Below are 17,189 nucleotides of genomic sequence, written 5' to 3'. Positions count from 1 at the left end.
CCCTAAGAATAAATTACTGCAAATAAAGGTGTTCCTCCTTCCTCTGAAAGCTCGCAGACTTCTGTCACATCAAGTGTTATGACCCGTCTACATAGACACAGTGGAAGGAGGATGCTACAGTAATTATCTCTGAAAAAAGGAGAGGGAGGTATAAAATGGATTTAATTCACTTGATAATTATTCATCTTTCCACCTCATTATGTCTGTAGCATTCCTTTTTGCACAAATAGACCAGTGGAATAACAGTCATCATTTAGAAAAATGAAGCATGAGCGAAATTTCCTGATATATAATACCTTTGTACAATTTCTCCTAGATGTAACAAGTGTTAAGAGAGTAAAGTCATTTCCACCATGAGGAAATAGGGAATATAATATTCAAGCAGTGAACAAGACTATTTTTCAATGAATCTATAATGTTTGAGTTGGAAGGATCTGTTGGAGCCAGCTCTTTGATTTTTATAAAGTTAAAAATAAAGACCCTGAGACATAAAATAGCTTACCCAAGATGATAGAATGAGTGAGAATCAGAGATCTCATTAGACCTGTTCTGTGTTCTTTGTCTTGCCAGTAAGACATTTTCACTAAATAGGTAAAGAGGAAAAAAATCCATCAGTCATTCAGATACTTTATCTGCTTGTTTTCCACAATCAAAGTCATAAATGAAAACATCCAGGTGAACAATTGACTTTTTCACTTCCTCTTTTCTAAGGAAGTGACTTATAATCACCTGATTACTAAGCCAAAAAGAGCTCTTTTTATTTTCCTTTCCAATTTACATCTATGGCTGTATGTCGAGACTTTGTGGGCTATGGGCCTTTGGCCCTAAAGGCAAAACTGTGGGCTTCATGACCCTGCAAATGGTATGGGAGGATATCTAGTGTCAGAATATGGAAGCATCATGTAGTATGGTGTACTAATCTCCCCATAGATGTGCTGTGTATGTGTGGTCACTAGCTAATATTCAGTCTCACAAAGTGGCTTAAAGGATAGAATGACCAAAAGAATGAACACAGCGATGAGACAATTTTGCACTTAAGCAAGAGTCTGCCTGATTGTCCCAAACAGAACTGATACCAAGACCCTTAATATCCTTGAGTATAGCTTAAGATAGATTCATCTTCTCTGAGACTGTGTAAGCAACCAGAAATAATTTTGAATGGCTGCAGGTAATCGTTCTAATAGCAACTTAAATTATTTTCCCCCATTTTATCTTTTCTTTTTTTCCCTAAGGGCTAAGGCTCTTGATGGCTTTTCTTTCTATTAGAAGTTTCTGGTTTTGGACAGTCAGAGAGCCAGATACCTCTGAGAACTGTTGACCACTAAAGTCAAATTATATCTGTCTGCAATATAAATTGTTATTAGACAAGATGCTTGCATGATCCCAGTGGCTGGATTATGCATCGACTGAGGTCATTTCTGGCAGTTGTTGAACAAAAGATTGGAAAGAAGAGCTTGTTCATTTATGCAAGAGACTAACAATGTCATAGAGTCAAGTAAAACCCAATCATTTAACCTTGTATTTGAATTTGTATCTTGAGAACAAGACTAAAGATTCGCTTTAGAGGAGAGAATCTTCTATTCAAACCTTGAAAGAATATAAATGGCCAAAACAGATGGTTCTGTTTTAATATGTGAATATGATAATTCTGTTTAGTATTTGGGATCTACATGTATATAATGCCCAAAAAGCATTTAGACATAAACTTCTTTTTGAAATAATAGGGCTGAATTAACCTGTTCAAGCCTTCCATGGAGCTATTTTTTTAGACATGGTGTTTTCAAAAGAACCTAGATATTAAGTGATAAATACCACGGACCCACATACACTATCCAAAAAGAAGTTAAAGGAAACAATATTTTCTCTTATGCACTAAAGTGGACCACTTGTTATCCAAAGGCTTTGAACTCGGTGACCCAAAGAGATATGTAGATATATGAACAATTTCCATCAGGTACAAAAACTATTCTATTACAAAAAAAACTCACTCACTTAGATAAGATTCATCCAGTCTAAGTGAGTGGCAGGAGAAACCTTCACTGTGTGTGTTTCTGCCCTGTAGATCTGCAATTGGCATGTTAAAAGAAAGATTACCTCATCCTTTGCCATATATATAATACAGTATTCCATTCTCAATCCCTGTGGGCCCCTGTCCATATATTGACTTCAAGAGGAATGTGTTTATATCATTTCAAATTTAGCTCCTATGAATTCGTTTTACTTCAGGAGGAGTAGATTTTTGTCCTTCAAATCTGGTTTCTGAGAATTAATTTTACTGTAAAAAAAAAAGGAAAGTATCTGACGATGTCTCACAAAGGCTGAATTTGCTGTTGATTTCACCTTGACCAGCACAAACCACTACCATTGAACATTCTTGTTGAGAACCTTAACCTCTGTAACCCTTTTCGAAGAGACAGAATGAGCGCTCAGAAGGGTTTAATTAGTTAGAACTTTGCAAGGGCTTTTCAAAATCCTCTCAAGGCCCTCCCTTCCCTTCTCTTCTTCCTATCTTCTTTGAGATTGCAAGGTTGTGTTTCCAGCTTTCTGTGTTTTTGAAAGAAAGCCATGAATAAGCCCAAGAGTTACAGGAAATCTATGACATTGAAATCTCTGTCTCTGCATGTGGTTTTGATGTTTCCTTTTTGAACTTCAACTTGACATTGCTTCATAAGTTACATTTGCCCTTCCATTTTTTTTTTCTTCCTCACTCTCTTTGAAAAGTTTGGCTTCGTTGTTAGTATTCCACACAGATTTCTATAGTTTTTCTTGTTTGCTTTGTTTTCATAGACCCTGTGGGGGGTAAATATTCAGCAGGTTGCATGTGAAATCAGGCCCACAACTGCCATTAGCCTCATCAGTGTTGCACATCAAATTCTCCAGACAGAGAACTGAAAAGGTACTATCTACCATCTGAGCTCCCTTTGCAAAGCAGCAGGAAGATAAAGAACAATGGCAGACTTGCAGCTCCTTCAAGGATAAAGGTTACAGCCCTGCGTTCAAGTTAATGCTTCTTGATGTTATAACTTGTTTTGAAAGCTGACCCTTTCAGCCTTTTGAAACAATGCATCATCCACATCAGTAGAAGATTTGTAAAATTGTGTTTTGCTCTTTGAAAAACATGAGATTTGCTTATAGATGGATAAAAGGAGAAAGTAACATTTATTCAGAGACCTAGGGACCTCTGCTGGTTAAGTGAGTTGTTTTTCCAGTTTTTCTTTCTTTTTTTTTTTTTCATTGTTGAGAAGATAAGCTTGAGCGCAGCACTAGTCATTTCCTTTTGAATTAAATTATGAATGATTGGTAACCTCATTGAATAAAGATACTGAAGTCAAGTCAGCTAAGAGATATGTTAAGAATACTGAGTAGCATCTTCTGATTAAAATACTAATACCAGTTCTAACTATTGGGTTCAAGTTGGTAAGCATTATCCTATGCAAGTGCACAGTGCGAAGATACATTCCAGAATGACTACACTTTGCTTCTTCACTTTGGGCTGAAGGTTTTCTGCCTAATTACGTGTGCCATTATAGTCTACTATAGGCTTTAGGGAAGGCTTGATATATATGAAGACTTTTTAGGGAATGTGGGTTAGTATTGTCTTTATTTCCCTTAAGAACAAGGAGAGAAAATGGGACTTTATTTGAAGCATGAGAAATGAGGCACAATTTTGGTGGTAGAAGGGAGTGGTACAGCATTCCCCAGCCTCTTTGGCAACAGGGATGAGTTTCACGGAAGACAATTTTTTCACAGTCCAGGGGTGGGAGGATGGTTTCAGGATGATTTGAGTGCATCACACTTATCATGCACTTTATTTCTATTATTATATCATCTCCCCCTCAAATCATCAGGCATCAGATCCCGGAGAGTTGGGGACCCCTGGAATATGGCATTGGGCAGTGTGGGCATTGAGTGCAGTCTTGAATTCTTGTGTTAGGCAGGGCAGGACTCAGTTCCTTAAGAAGGTTTGTGAAAACCAGGGCTCATTCAGAGATTTGGAATTGTAAGGCCATATGCTAACAGAAAATTTTCTATCAACATGAAAAAAAGGTAATAATAGAAAATGATGATAGTCTTGATGGAAAAAGGAGTCACAAAAATTATTTATATGATGCATGTGAGAGACACACAGAAATATAATGGCTTAAAGAAGAAGTTTCTTTCCTTCACACAAATCTCTCCAAAAATAGGCATGTGGGTCTGGGGTTGCTTTATTCCAGAAGATCATTCAAGGTCAGCATCTTCATCCTTCATAGCTTCATCTGTGGGCCCAAGGCTATTTCACTTGTCATTTTCTAATCAGTGAGAAAGAAAAGTGAGAATCCAGGGCTGGTATCTTTAAGTCAGTAACCTGGAGGTTGCCCTCATCACTTCCACACACATACCACATATCATTGGTATGAACCTCATTCATACCAATTACCAGTTACCTCTAGATGCAAACGAGTCTGGGAAGTACAGTGCGTAGCTAGGAAAACATGAGCCCAGCCTAAAGTAACAAGAGTGGTGGTGGGAGATTCCTTTTATTAAAAGGAAAAAATGAATAGATATTTGGGAGGAGGAGCAGTTTAATTTTACCCTATGACTCATGATAGTTTTGCTCATTTTGCCTTTAGTGATGGAAAGAACAGCCAGATAGGCTGCAAAAACAGTACATTCAGAGCTGGACATGAGGTGGGGTATTTTATTCTAAAAGTACCCACTGAACTTCTCCCCAGCTTTGTAATTGGCATAACCTCTGGAAAATTAATTTTATCATAAACCCTTTTCTGTCCCTTGATTGCATATGACAAACATGAGTTGAACGTGCACTGAATGTATGTCTTTGCTTTGTGAACTGCTGTAGCTCAACCGAGTTGGAGTCAAAAAATAAATGACATCCATGTGGCCATTGAAGAAAACGTCTTCTGGGAATGTAAAGCCAATGGAAGGCCCAAGCCTACATACAGGTGGCTGAAAAATGGCGAACCACTGTTAACTCGGGTAAGCAAATGAATGATAATTGTGTCTTAATATTGACTTCAATGTGGCGTGTGGTCTTGTTGCTATGGAAACAGAAAAATGACCAATTGTTTCCAAAATTATATGTAAAGAAATGCCATTAATAGTGGAACAAGTGAGTGTGGTTGATAGAAACTGTACATAAATCCAATTCTCCAGCGTTGCTCAGCCTTGTTAAACATCCATACCGGATCTTTGGTCTTCAGAGATTAGCGTCACTGGCTTTACGATTGGAGAGTTATGCTGAAGGTCTGGATCATGTAATTGTGCTAAGATACAAGTTTGCATGTACAGGTGAGTGTGTAAGACTCTCAGCATCCAGTTCTCCCCTTCAGTGTGGTTTTATATTGTCTTCTGTCTGGGAAGACTAATGAACAGCACAGTCCAGTACATTGACCAGCAAAATGTTCACTGTGCCTCAGACATGTAGCAGTGGCACGTGCAAACTCGAGACTGACACCTCTTAAAGGAACAGAAGTGAAAGAACAACTAAAAGTGATGAGCAAAGTGGGAGGCACCAGTCTGTAGGCCCTGAAGCACGCAGTAGTAGCTGAAAGCTCAGATATTAAAAATCCTCTTTGGAGACCAGGTTGCAGTATCCCTGCAGCTAAGGCTTAAGTGAAAAAGCAGCCAAACTGCCGCCTGGCTTAACAGGACTCTGTGATGTGAGAGACGTAGAAGGTACCAGGCTGCGCCTCCTACTGGCTCTAGGCAGGAACTGCAGTAGCCTCAGCATCCTCGCAGATCCCGGGACCTGAGAGAAGCCATGAGTCTGGTTATTTCTGGACCAGCAAGCCCAGGGAAGCGCTTCCCTGATAGCTCAGCTGGTAAAGAATCCATCTGCATTGCAGAAGACCCCAGTTTGATTCCTGGGTCAGGAAGATTCCCCTGGAGAAGGAATAGTGTACCCACTGCAGTATTCATGGGCTTCCCTGGTGGCTCAGCTGGTAAAGAATCTGCCTGGAATGCAGGAGACCTGGGTTTGTTCCCTAGGTTGGGAAGATTCCCCTGGAGAAGATTCCCCTAGCAACCCACTCCAGTATTCTTGCCTGGAAAATCCCATGGACAGAGGAGCCTGGAGGATTGCAGTCCACGGGGTCACAAAGAGTTGGACATGACTAAGTAGCTAAGCACACAGCCCAGGAAATGAGGTGGAGGTGGCCACCCAGTCTGTTAAATGGGTGGAAAGACAGACAAAAATAACTCCTTTTCAGAGTACGCCTGCATGCCAATACTCCAAATCATATGCAAAAAAAAAAAAATTTTTTTTTTTAGAAAGGTAACTAACCTGTAGAGCTGTCTAACAAAGAAATCTGAATAAGCTTGTCAAGAAGGCGCAAAGAGATAGGAATCATGCCTATAAAAATAAATGAGGTGGAGGGACCTTCGAATGAGGAACAATTGTGTCCAGTTTAATTTTCCTTATATATTTTCCCACTGAATTCAAATTTTTGCTGAAATATGACATTTTCCCCAGACCCCAATTTGAGAGCCAGTTTCTTGTGCTCTGGTTTCCTCCCCCATCAGCCCCCAGGCGAGAACAACCACTCTGAGCGCTGGCCAGGATATAGCCCTCACAGCCACAGAAACAGGCAGAAATAACAAGCCTAGTCCACACGGTGCTGCCCACACCTCCTCCTGTCACTGCAGGGCTCCTGCTGGTCCCATGACTCTCTCAATTCTAAAGGCCAGCCTCAAATCACTTGAGTGCAGGTGCCCAGGTAACTGGCATTTTTCTTCCTCTATTTAAGGTGAGGAGTCATGGATGCCAGGCAGCTAAATCACAACCCTAGGGCAAACAGAAAATATTTTACTTTTTAAATGGCAGGTCTCTTGGAGAAGAGGAGGTCCTTTAGGGTACTTATAAAAATTGACGCCTCAAGTTATGTAGCCTCAGACTGATGAATGAGGATGGTCTATTGTTCGATACACTCACTTTGCTGTCTTCATATTGGCTACCAGTTGATGGTCCTAAGCTTAGATCATGCCACCAACAGAACATTAAATTATCAATACTTATTCTTTATTCTTAGTAAACTTCAACAACATTAAATATGTGTTTCTGCTTCATCCAAGAAGAGTACAGTCCTTTTAACCCTCAAAGTGTTGCCTGCTCATAATTTGAGTGTTTTAACTACTCTAAACAGTAAATTTCCTTGTATTTCCCACTCCTCACCCCCAGTTAGCACAAAGCCTTGGAGTAAAAAAAAAAAGCATTTTAAATTTAAAGTTCATCTGTTTAGAGGGGATATTAATCTGGGTGGTTTCACTATTAAATCAATGATAACTCAAGAGAGTCCTATAATTTAAATTCCATTTACCAACTGATGTATGGGTTGTTTCATTTAGCAACTGACCCTCCACAAGTTTAGTTGACAGATAAATAGCTCATGTTATGTAAATTGTTTATATGATGGCAATTTTCCTCCCATTAAGCCTCTTTGATATATAACATGTAGCAAAGATGCCTTAAGGTCTCAGTTGTAGAAGGTCATTGTTTTGTGTTCCTCTTTTCTTTCACAGGATAGAATTCATATCGAGCAAGGAACACTCAACATAACAATAGTGAACCTCTCAGATGCCGGCATGTATCAGTGTGTGGCAGAGAATAAACACGGAGTTATCTTTTCCAGCGCAGAGCTTAGTGTGATAGGTGAGTCTTAAGAAAGAACAAAAAAGTAAAAGCTTTTGAAATCACTAAACTAACATGTGCTTTGCCAAGCATAAATATTCCATCCAAGGAAAAAAGGGTGAAGAAATCTTTAGACTGAAGATATCTCTTGAGAAAGAAGCATTGCATTCTACAAGCAGTAAGAGGAGACCACTTTCTAGATCAGCTTCTTCTGATGCTTGCAATGGGTGATGCAGTTCTCCTGGCATGCATTTTTATTCTCTGTCAACCCCTCTTCTAAACTGTGCAAAGTTTCTGAAATGTGTTGGTGTCTTTTGCTTTCTCTCTGGTTGGGTGTAAACTTGAGCTTGGAAACAGGAAGAGCTGCCTTAGGTGGACAGGTTTGTTTGAATGTCAGGCAGAGTGCATTCTGTTTTTTCACATCTAAATTTTCCAGATGATACACTGTGGACTGCCCCTCCAGCTCCATCTTTCTTTTTTTTTTTTTTTCAAAAGCATCAATTCTTTGGCGTTCAGCCTTCTTCTTTTTTTTTTTTTTTTAATTTTTTTATTAGTTGGAGGCTAATTACTTCACAACATTTCAGTGGGTTTTGTCATACATTGATATGAATCAGCCATAGATTTACACTTATTCCCCATCCCGATCCCCCCTCCCATCTCCCTCTCCACCCGATTCCTCTGGGTCTTCCCAGTGCACCAGGCCCGAGCACCTGTCTCATGCATCCCACCTGGGCTGGTGATCTGTTTCACCATAGATAGTATACATGCTGTTCTTTTGAAACATCCCACCCTCACCTTCTCCCACAGAGTTCAAAAGTCTGTTCTGTATTTCTGTGTCTCTTTTTCTGTTTTGCATATAGGGTTATCGTTACCATCTTTCTAAATTCCATATATATGTGTTAGTATGCTGTAATGTTCTTTATCTTTCTGGCTTACTTCACTCTGTATAAGGGGCTCCAGTTTCATCCATCTCATTAGGACTGGTTCAAATGAATTCTTTTTGACGGCTGAGTAAAATTCCATGGTGTATATGTACCACAGCTTCCTTATCCATTCATCTGCTGATGGGCATCTAGGTTGCTTCCATGTCCTGGCTATTATAAACAGTGCTGCGATGAACATTGGGGTGCACGTGTCTCTTTCAGATCTGGTTTCCTCAGTGTGTATGCAGCTCCATCTTTCAACACGTGCCCCTTTCCTTCTGTTCTTCAGCAGTGCTGAGCTTTCTGAGCTGCTTGTTCACCACCTTCTCTTCCTCCACAGTCCACTGGTCCACACCGTTCCCTCTGCCTCAAATGCTTTTCTGTCCCCTCTTCATTGCATTTACTTCTTCCCAACTCAGAATTGATTACATTCTTTGCAGACAAAGATGGAGAAGCTCTATAGAGTCAGCAAAAATAAGGCCAGGAGCTGACTGTGGCTCAGATCATGAACTCCTTATTGCAAAATTCAGAATTAAACTGAAGAAAGTAGAGAAAACCACTAGGCCATTCAGGTATGACCTAAATCAAATCCCTTACAGTGGAAGTGACAAATAGATCTGATAGAGTACCTGAAGATCTATGAACGGAGATCCGTGACATTGTACAGGAGACAGTGATCAAGACCATCCCCAAGAAAAAGAAATGCAAAGAGGCAAAATAGTTGTCTGAGGGGCCTTCCAAATAGCTGAGAAAATAAGAGAAGCTAAAGGCAAAGGAGAAAAGTAAAGATATACCCATTTGAACGCAGAGTTCCAAAGAATAGCAGGGAGACATAAGAAACCCTTCCTCAGTGATCAGTGCAAAGCAATACAGGAAAACAATAGAATTGGAAAGACTAGAGATCTTGTCAAGAAAATTAGAGATACAGAGGAAACATTTCATGCAAAGATGGGCATAATAAAGGACAGAAATGGTATGGACCTAACAGAAGCAGAAGATATTAAGAAGAGGTGGCAAGAATACACAGAAGAAGTATACAAAAAAGATCTTCATGACCCAGATAACTGATAGTGTGATCACTCACATAGAGCCAGACATCCTAGAATGTGAACTCAAGTGGGCCATAGGAAGCATCATTACAAACAAAGCTAGTGGAGGTGAACGAATTCCAGTTGTGCTATTTCAAATCCTAAAAGATGATGCTATGAAAGTGCTTCACTCAATATGGCAGAAAATTTGGAAAACTTAGAAGTGGCCACAGGGCTGGAAAAGGTTTCATTCCAATTCCAAAGTAAGGCAATGCCAAAGAATTTTCAAACTACCATACAATTGCACTCATCTCACACACTAGTAAAGTGATGCTCAAAATTCTCCAAACCAGGCTTCAACAGTACATGAACTGTTAACCTCCAGATGTTCAAGCCAGATTTAGAAAAGGCAGAAGAACCAAAGATCAAACTGCCAACATCCATTGGATCATTGAAAAACCAAGAGAGTTCCAGAAAAACATCTCCTTTATTGACTACGCCAAAGCTTTTGACTGTGTGAATCACAACAAACTGTGGAAAATTCTTCCACAGATGGGAATACCAGAATACCAGACATGGAACAACTGACTGGTTCCAAATTGGGAAAGGAGTACATCAAGGCTGTATATTGTCACCCTGCTTATTTAACTTATATGCAGAGTGCATCATGTGAAATGCCAGGCTGGATGAAGCACAAGCTGGAGTCAAGATTGCTGGGAGAAATATCAATAACCTCAGATATGCAGATGACACTACCCCCTTTTGGCAGAAAGTGAAGAACTAAAGAACTTCTTGATGAAAAGTGAAAGAGGAGAGTGAAAAAGTTGGCCTAAAGTTCATCATTCAGAAAACTAAGATCATGGCATCCAGTCCCATCACATCATGGAAAATAGATGGGGAAACAGTGACAGACATTATTTTTGGGGGGCTCCAAAATCACAGTGGTTGACTGTAGTCGTGAAATTAAAAGATGCTTGCTCTTTGGAAGAAAAGTTATGATTAACCTAGACAGCATATTTAAAAGGAGAGACATTACTTTGCCAACAAAGGTCCGTCTAGTCAAAGCTATTGTTTTCCCAGTAATCATGTGTGGCTGTGAGAGTTGGACTTTAAAGAAAGCTGAGTGCTGAAGAATTGATGCTTTTGAACTGTGGTGTTGGAGAGGACTCTTGAGAGTCCCTGGACTGCCAGGAGATCCAACCAGTCCATCCTAAAGGAAATCAGTCCTGAATATTCATTGGAAGGACTGATGCTGAAGCTGAAACTCTTAATACTTTGGCCACTTGATGGGATGAACTAAGTCATTGGAAAAGACCCTGCTGCTGGGACAGGTTTAGAGGCAGGAAGAGAAGGGAATGACAGAGGATGAGATAGCTGGATGGCATCACTGACTTGATGGTCATGAGTTTGAGCAAGCTTCGGGAGTTGGTGATGGACAGGCAAGCCTGGCATACTGCAGTCCATGTGGTCACAAAGAGTCAGACACGACGGAGTGACTGAACTAAACTGAACTGAACTGAGGCTGCCTCTCCCAACTCCATCTTGCCTTCCTCAGGAAGTCATGCCTGGCTCTATGCCCAGGTCAGCTCCTGCTGTTACAATTTTCATCCTGCCTTTTAATGCACCTTGATATCATGCTGCATTTGCACTCTACATTTGCTAATGTGATTTCTCTGTCTTTTTCTCTCACTGCACTTCTAACTTCCCCATGATGTCCATGACCATACTTGATTTCACTCATTTGATCGTCAGGACTTAATGCGATATTGAAGCACGTAGTATGCACTCAATCAATACTGAATGAATGTAAGAATGAATGATTGCACTAAGTGATGAAGGAGTTGGAAGACTGTTTTAAAAAATGAATTAATGAGTGAAGTAAATCTTTGAAAACAGTGGTTAAGTGAATTAACAAAGCTCTAGGCATTAAAAAAAAAAAAAACTCCAGACCATCAACTTGGATTTGTGTTATAGAAAAATCTTTACTCTCACTTCAGAATTTATCTTAAACTTCTAAGTAGCAGTTCTTCTTGGGGCATAATAGAAAAGTTATAAATAAGAGAAAAGCAACACGCAGCGAGAGCTGATTCCGTAAGTCCTGATAATTTTCCCAGATTCAGAGTCCTGACTTGCCCTTCTGCAGAGCACTTTTTGGTGCCTGGTTTGTGGATCTGAAATGGATTAAGTGGATGCTCCTGAGTTGAATGTTAGTCCACCCATGCAAGGTAAAAAAGAAAGGAGCTGCTTCCGTAACTGTTGTCCTCACCAGCTTCTTTACCTGAACCAACACCCAATCAAGATAAGAATTTTTGAGGATTCATGAGGTTGCAGTCTTTTTCAAAGAGGCCTCAGAGGATTCTGTGCTCTTGGAGTCAACATCAGTGTGGCTACTGTAAGGATGACCCCCGCACACATACCTTCCCCACTATAAATGTTAAGAACGATAATTCCAGCTTCCCAGGACAAGTACAATGGTCCCACCCTGGCCAAGTGGGCTCTGATTGTTGGTAGTTGGAGCTGACTATTGTGGAGCACAGATCGCAAAGGTAGATCACTAGAATGTTATGCAGAAAGAAGTGTATTATTTGTTAAACATAGTGTCAACTGGTTAGAAAACAGCTACAGTGGAGGGTGTGTGCCCTCAGGAATGAACCACATTGTCTTTAGACCCTCCAGGCGAAAGCTGTCCAGTTTAAAAGTCTGGGGATGCCATTATAATTATAAAAGATTTTGTAGGTCCTTTTGTTAAAATAAGAAAATTTGATGGCAACAAATCACAGGAAATCACGGGATGTAATCATGGAGTAAAGAGAGAGGATGACTACAGTCCCAAAAGCAGAGACTGAAGTGAGAAAGGCTATTAAATGATTTTTATCTAGAGCACTTACCCAGAGAGGAGCGTAACACTGTGGTTGCAAAGAGTTGGACACAAATGAGCAACTGAACAGCAACAACAATATGATGTGTGTGTGTGTGTACATCCATCTCCAGATATCCGTATCTGTAGCCATGTGCACACTGAGTCACTTCAGTTGTGTCCAGCTCTTTGCAATCCTGTGGACTATAGCCCGCCAGGCTCCCCTGTCCATGGGATTCTCTAGGCAAGAATACTGGAGTGGGTTGCCATGCCTCCTCCAGGAGGTCTTCCTGACCCAGGGATCAGATCTGTGTCTTTTATGTCTCTTGCATTGGCAGGCAGGTTCTTTATCACTAGCACCACCTGGGAAGGCCAATTTATATCTGTGTCTATATATCTATCTGATATGCATATCCTAGGATCCTCACCAGATCCTTTCTCTTTCCCCTACCAAGGGTTCAAGGCCTTTGAGGTGATAATCACTGATTCAACGCTTACATTCAGAGGTTTATTTCAAGTCATTTTCAGTTAGAACTAATTCCATTTGAATTCTTGGTCTGAGTCCTTTCTTAATTCCCTTGAGATCAGTAAGCAAGATCAGAAAAGATGAAAACGCCTAAGAAGTTATTTAACCCCCCTCCCTAATCTCAGCTTTATTGAGTGTAAGAACTGTAAGGCATGCCAGTAAATGATTCAGTTCCAAACAAGTGGTACAAATAGTAAGTCTTCCAGAAATTCCGGAAAGAGAGTTTGACCAGAGGACTGAGCTAGTCAGGTGAACCTTGAAAAATAATTTATGTTTATACAGGCAACAGGAGAAAAAAAAAACCAGGAACAGTGCAGAGTGAAAAGACCTGAAGAAAAGTTATAAAACATAGAAAATCCTGACTGTTTCTCAGAAATTTTAATTCAAATACATAAAGGGTATCAGCGAAGTTTAAACTTGAAAGAGGAAGATGGAAAAATTAATTAAGGGCCAATTTTGGAAGATATTGAACAAGCTTAAAAAAGTTCTCTATTTAATATCCCATTTTTCCTGCCCCAGAAAATCACACTAGTATATTCCAAGTGAATTAAAGGGCAGTTAAGTATTGAATGAGTAAATCCCTAGAGTTCTTAATAAATGAATGAAGGAGAAGACATTTGATTATTTAAGAATAAACATATGTGAATATTGGTTGAGTAAGCTTTAATACAATTGTGTTTCACAAGTCACTTTGTTTCTTGCTGGGTGGTAATAGTTTGACTCTTATGGATCGAATAACAGATTAGTTGTTTCCTGCATTAGACTCTTAGGAAGGTTGAATTGAACCAAGAAACAAAATGAAAACAAGATACTTAAGTATAACGAAGAAAAGAAATATGCTGGTTGCAGCTATTGATCCATTATCAGCATCCTCCAATGCTAGAGAGGAGATTCCCTTTCATGCTAGGTAACAGCCTTAAGGTCATGAATAAGAGATGGTTAGGAAGCATATGTTTAATAGGCTTTTCCCTTAGTCTTATTTTATGTGTTCTGTCTGGGTATTTAATGTATATGTAACATATCTATATTTAATGGATTGAAACTGCTAAATAATTAACCTAGGTGCTGGGTGATTTACTCACCTTGTGGGCGAATGCCGTAGACTTTTACCTTGAGGTCAGTATATTAGAGTAGCCTGGTGATGAGTACTTTCAAATAGAAATAGTACATCCTTGTTTGTGACTCACCTATTACAGTTAATAGTTTATTACTCCTCAAGGCAGCTGTTTCCAGACTTTTTCTCCTATGTTAGCTTCTGTCATGAATGAGATTCACTTGTGTGATGTACACCCGTGGGCAGACCTGAGCGACCACACAATTCCCTGGGTGATAGAAAGGTGTGCTGGAATTGGAACAGCGAACCAAGTCTTATAATCTTAGGGAAATTTGAATCTTCTACGAAAAAATATAATTTAAAAAGCCAAATTAAGTATTTTATAAAGATAACTTCTCTAATGAAATATTTCTATTCATTTTAATGTTTGTGTCTACTCAGGTAGATGATCATGTTGGTACTAGGGGATACTGATTGAACTGCCAAACTTGAAATTTTCTGTGCTGCTCCATACAGAATACCAATGTCATCCTGTATATATATATATATATATATATATATATATATATATGGTGTCTCAGTGGTAAAGAATCCACCTGCAATGCAAGAGACGTGGGTTCAGTCCCTGGGTTGGGAAGATCCCTGGAGATGGAAATGGCAACCCACCCCAAGATTGTTACCTGGGAAATCCCATGGACAGAGGAGCCTGGTGGGCTACAGTCCATGGGGTTACAAAAGAGTCCAACACGACTAAGTGACTCAACAACAGCAAAGATAGAGTATGCCGAAGACCTCAAAAGCTGAGACAGGTGTTTAGGTACCTGTGAGTCACTGGAGGAGTGTCCTCTGAGCAAAACCCGTAAGAGAGAGCAGGCTAGGGAGGGGGATGGAGGGCAGGGGGCAGGGACATGGTCTCAGGTAAAGTCTAGCCTATATCGCATTCCAGAGGGTGATGTCTGGAGCATAATTGCATCTTAGAGCTATTCCCACCCAGGCAAGGAGGCTGACCTTTTTAAAAATCTCTTCATCAGTTGTTCATTGATCTGCCCCTCAAGTGGTGGTGGTAATGGCAGGGCATATGGAGCAAAACCTCGCAGTGAACTTCCCAGAAAAGGGGACAGCTGCAGCTGGTAAGCAACCAATGCTCACAGCATCTGGGGCCAGAAAAAAGGATCCGTGTGAGGTACCAACAGCATCCTCTACAGAAGACAAGTGATTGTGCTAGAGCAAGATGCTTGGGTACTGTGTCCAGTTGACCTGGATCATAACCAGCAGTGTCACTAGGCTATCTTTTTATTGGGTAGGAATATGGGAGTTATTTGTTCCTTTTTTTCTGCTTTCCTTTGTTGTCTAATGATCTACAATGAATCAAATTATTACCATAATTATTACTATATCTTTTTCATTGGAGTATACTTGCTTTATCATGTTATGTTAGTCTCTGCTCTACAACGCAGTGAATCAGCCATATGTATGCATATATCCTCTCCCGCTTGGATCCCCCTCCCATCCATCCCCCATCCCACCTCTCTAGTTTATCACAGAGTATCAAGTTGAGCTCCCTGTGATAAACAGCAGATTCCTACTAGCTGTCTATTTTATACACACTAGAGTATCTTTGATTTTGAAATGGGATGAACTGTCCTTAAGAGCAACTGAGTGTCTTCCCAGTGGTCTTGAATATGACCTGACGTTGCCAGGACAGTATAAGGGATAGAAGTAGCCTTGGCCCAAGGAGTTCCTGTCTGATGGTTCAGGACCATGGGCATTCTCCTGGCCTCTGTGGTGGAGGACATCAGACCCTGGCAGAACACTCCAATGCCATTAAGGAACTGATGGTCGATTAAAGTGAGGTGCAGGCTTGAGGCAGTTATATGGTTAATTTGCCATGTGTCCAAATGATTGGCCTACAAATTAGAAAAACATTAAGGCTAAACTCAAAGTTATTTCACAGGGATTTTCACAAGTGCTCATCTGCAACTAAGTCTGATTTCTCAACTGCCTCATTGAGCCAGATTACAATCAAATGTGCTGAGTGTGAACAGCATCCAATGAGAGGAGGGATGCCTTTCTTATCCAAATATTGTCTGAAAGGAGCTTTACTTAACTCATCAGGAAGAAGGAAAGCAATGCACGTGGATCTCAAACGCAAATTTTATATCTTTAACAAGTTACTAAGCCTTCACTAATCAATAAAATTAGGGTGTCACTGTCAAAACTAAAAGAGATCACATGTGAAAACTTCCTGCAAATCTGAAGTGTTTGTAGCAATAGAAAGTTTGGGTTTGTTTTGTTTTGTTTCTGTTTTAAACTAGTATCCATACCAAAAGATTATAATACAGACAGCTGCACAATTACCAGTAAACCCTATTTCAGTGATTCTCAAATTTTGCTGCTTGTGAGTCACCAGGGGAAGTCTTTAATGTCCCAGTACCATACAGTCATCCCTCATATGAATCCCAGCCTTGTCTAATTCAAGGAAACTATGAGCCATGCTGTGTCGGACCACCCACATGGACGGGTCATAGTGGAGAGTTCTGACAAAACATGGTGCACTGGAGAAGGGAATGGAAAACCGCTTCAGTATTCTTGCCTTGAGAACCCCATGAACAGTGTGAAAAGGCAAAAAGATAGGACACTGAAAAATGAACTCCCCAGGTCAGTAGGTGCCTAATATGCTACTGGAGAAGAGTGGAGAAATAACTGCAGAAAGAATGAAGAGATGGAGCCAAAGTGAAAATAACACCCAGTTATGGACGTGACTGGTGATGGAAGTACAGCCCGATGCTGTAAAGAACAATATTGCTTTAGGAACCTGGAATGTTAGGTCCATGAATCAAGGTAAATTGGAAGTGGTCAAACAGGAGACGGCAAGAGTAAACATCTACATTTTAGGAATCAGTGAACTAAAATAGACTGGAATGGGTGAATTTAATTCAGATGACCACTATATCTACTACTGTGGGCAAAAAATCCCTTCAAAGAATGGAGTAGCCTTTATAGTTAGTCAACAAAAGAGTCCGAAATGCAGTACTTGGGTACAATATCAAAAACAACAGAATGATCTCTTCATTTCCAAGGCAAGCCATTCAGTATCACAGTAATCCAAGTCTATGCCATAACCACTAATGCCGAAGAAGCTGAAATTGAACAGTTCTATGAAGACCTACA

General features: G+C 40.2%; 1 protein-coding gene across 3 annotated transcripts in view; it reads left to right on the top strand.

The window, feature by feature from the left end:
• CNTN4 (contactin 4) overlaps positions 1 to 17,189 on the top strand; it is a 975,314-nt gene that overhangs the window by 795,137 nt on the left and 162,988 nt on the right. For all 3 annotated transcript variants that reach the window (XM_043886604.1, XM_043886603.1, XM_043886605.1), the window contains 2 exons: positions 4,844 to 4,980; positions 7,522 to 7,651. In XM_043886604.1, the coding sequence (XP_043742539.1) occupies positions 4,844 to 4,980; positions 7,522 to 7,651 (267 nt within the window). The remainder of the gene's footprint in view (positions 1 to 4,843; positions 4,981 to 7,521; positions 7,652 to 17,189) is intronic.

The sequence above is a fragment of the Cervus elaphus genome, chromosome 24 (genome assembly GCF_910594005.1).
Source record: "Cervus elaphus chromosome 24, mCerEla1.1, whole genome shotgun sequence".
In the NCBI taxonomy this organism is placed as follows: Eukaryota; Metazoa; Chordata; class Mammalia; order Artiodactyla; family Cervidae; genus Cervus; species Cervus elaphus.
This window is presented reverse-complemented; position numbering and strand designations above follow the sequence as displayed.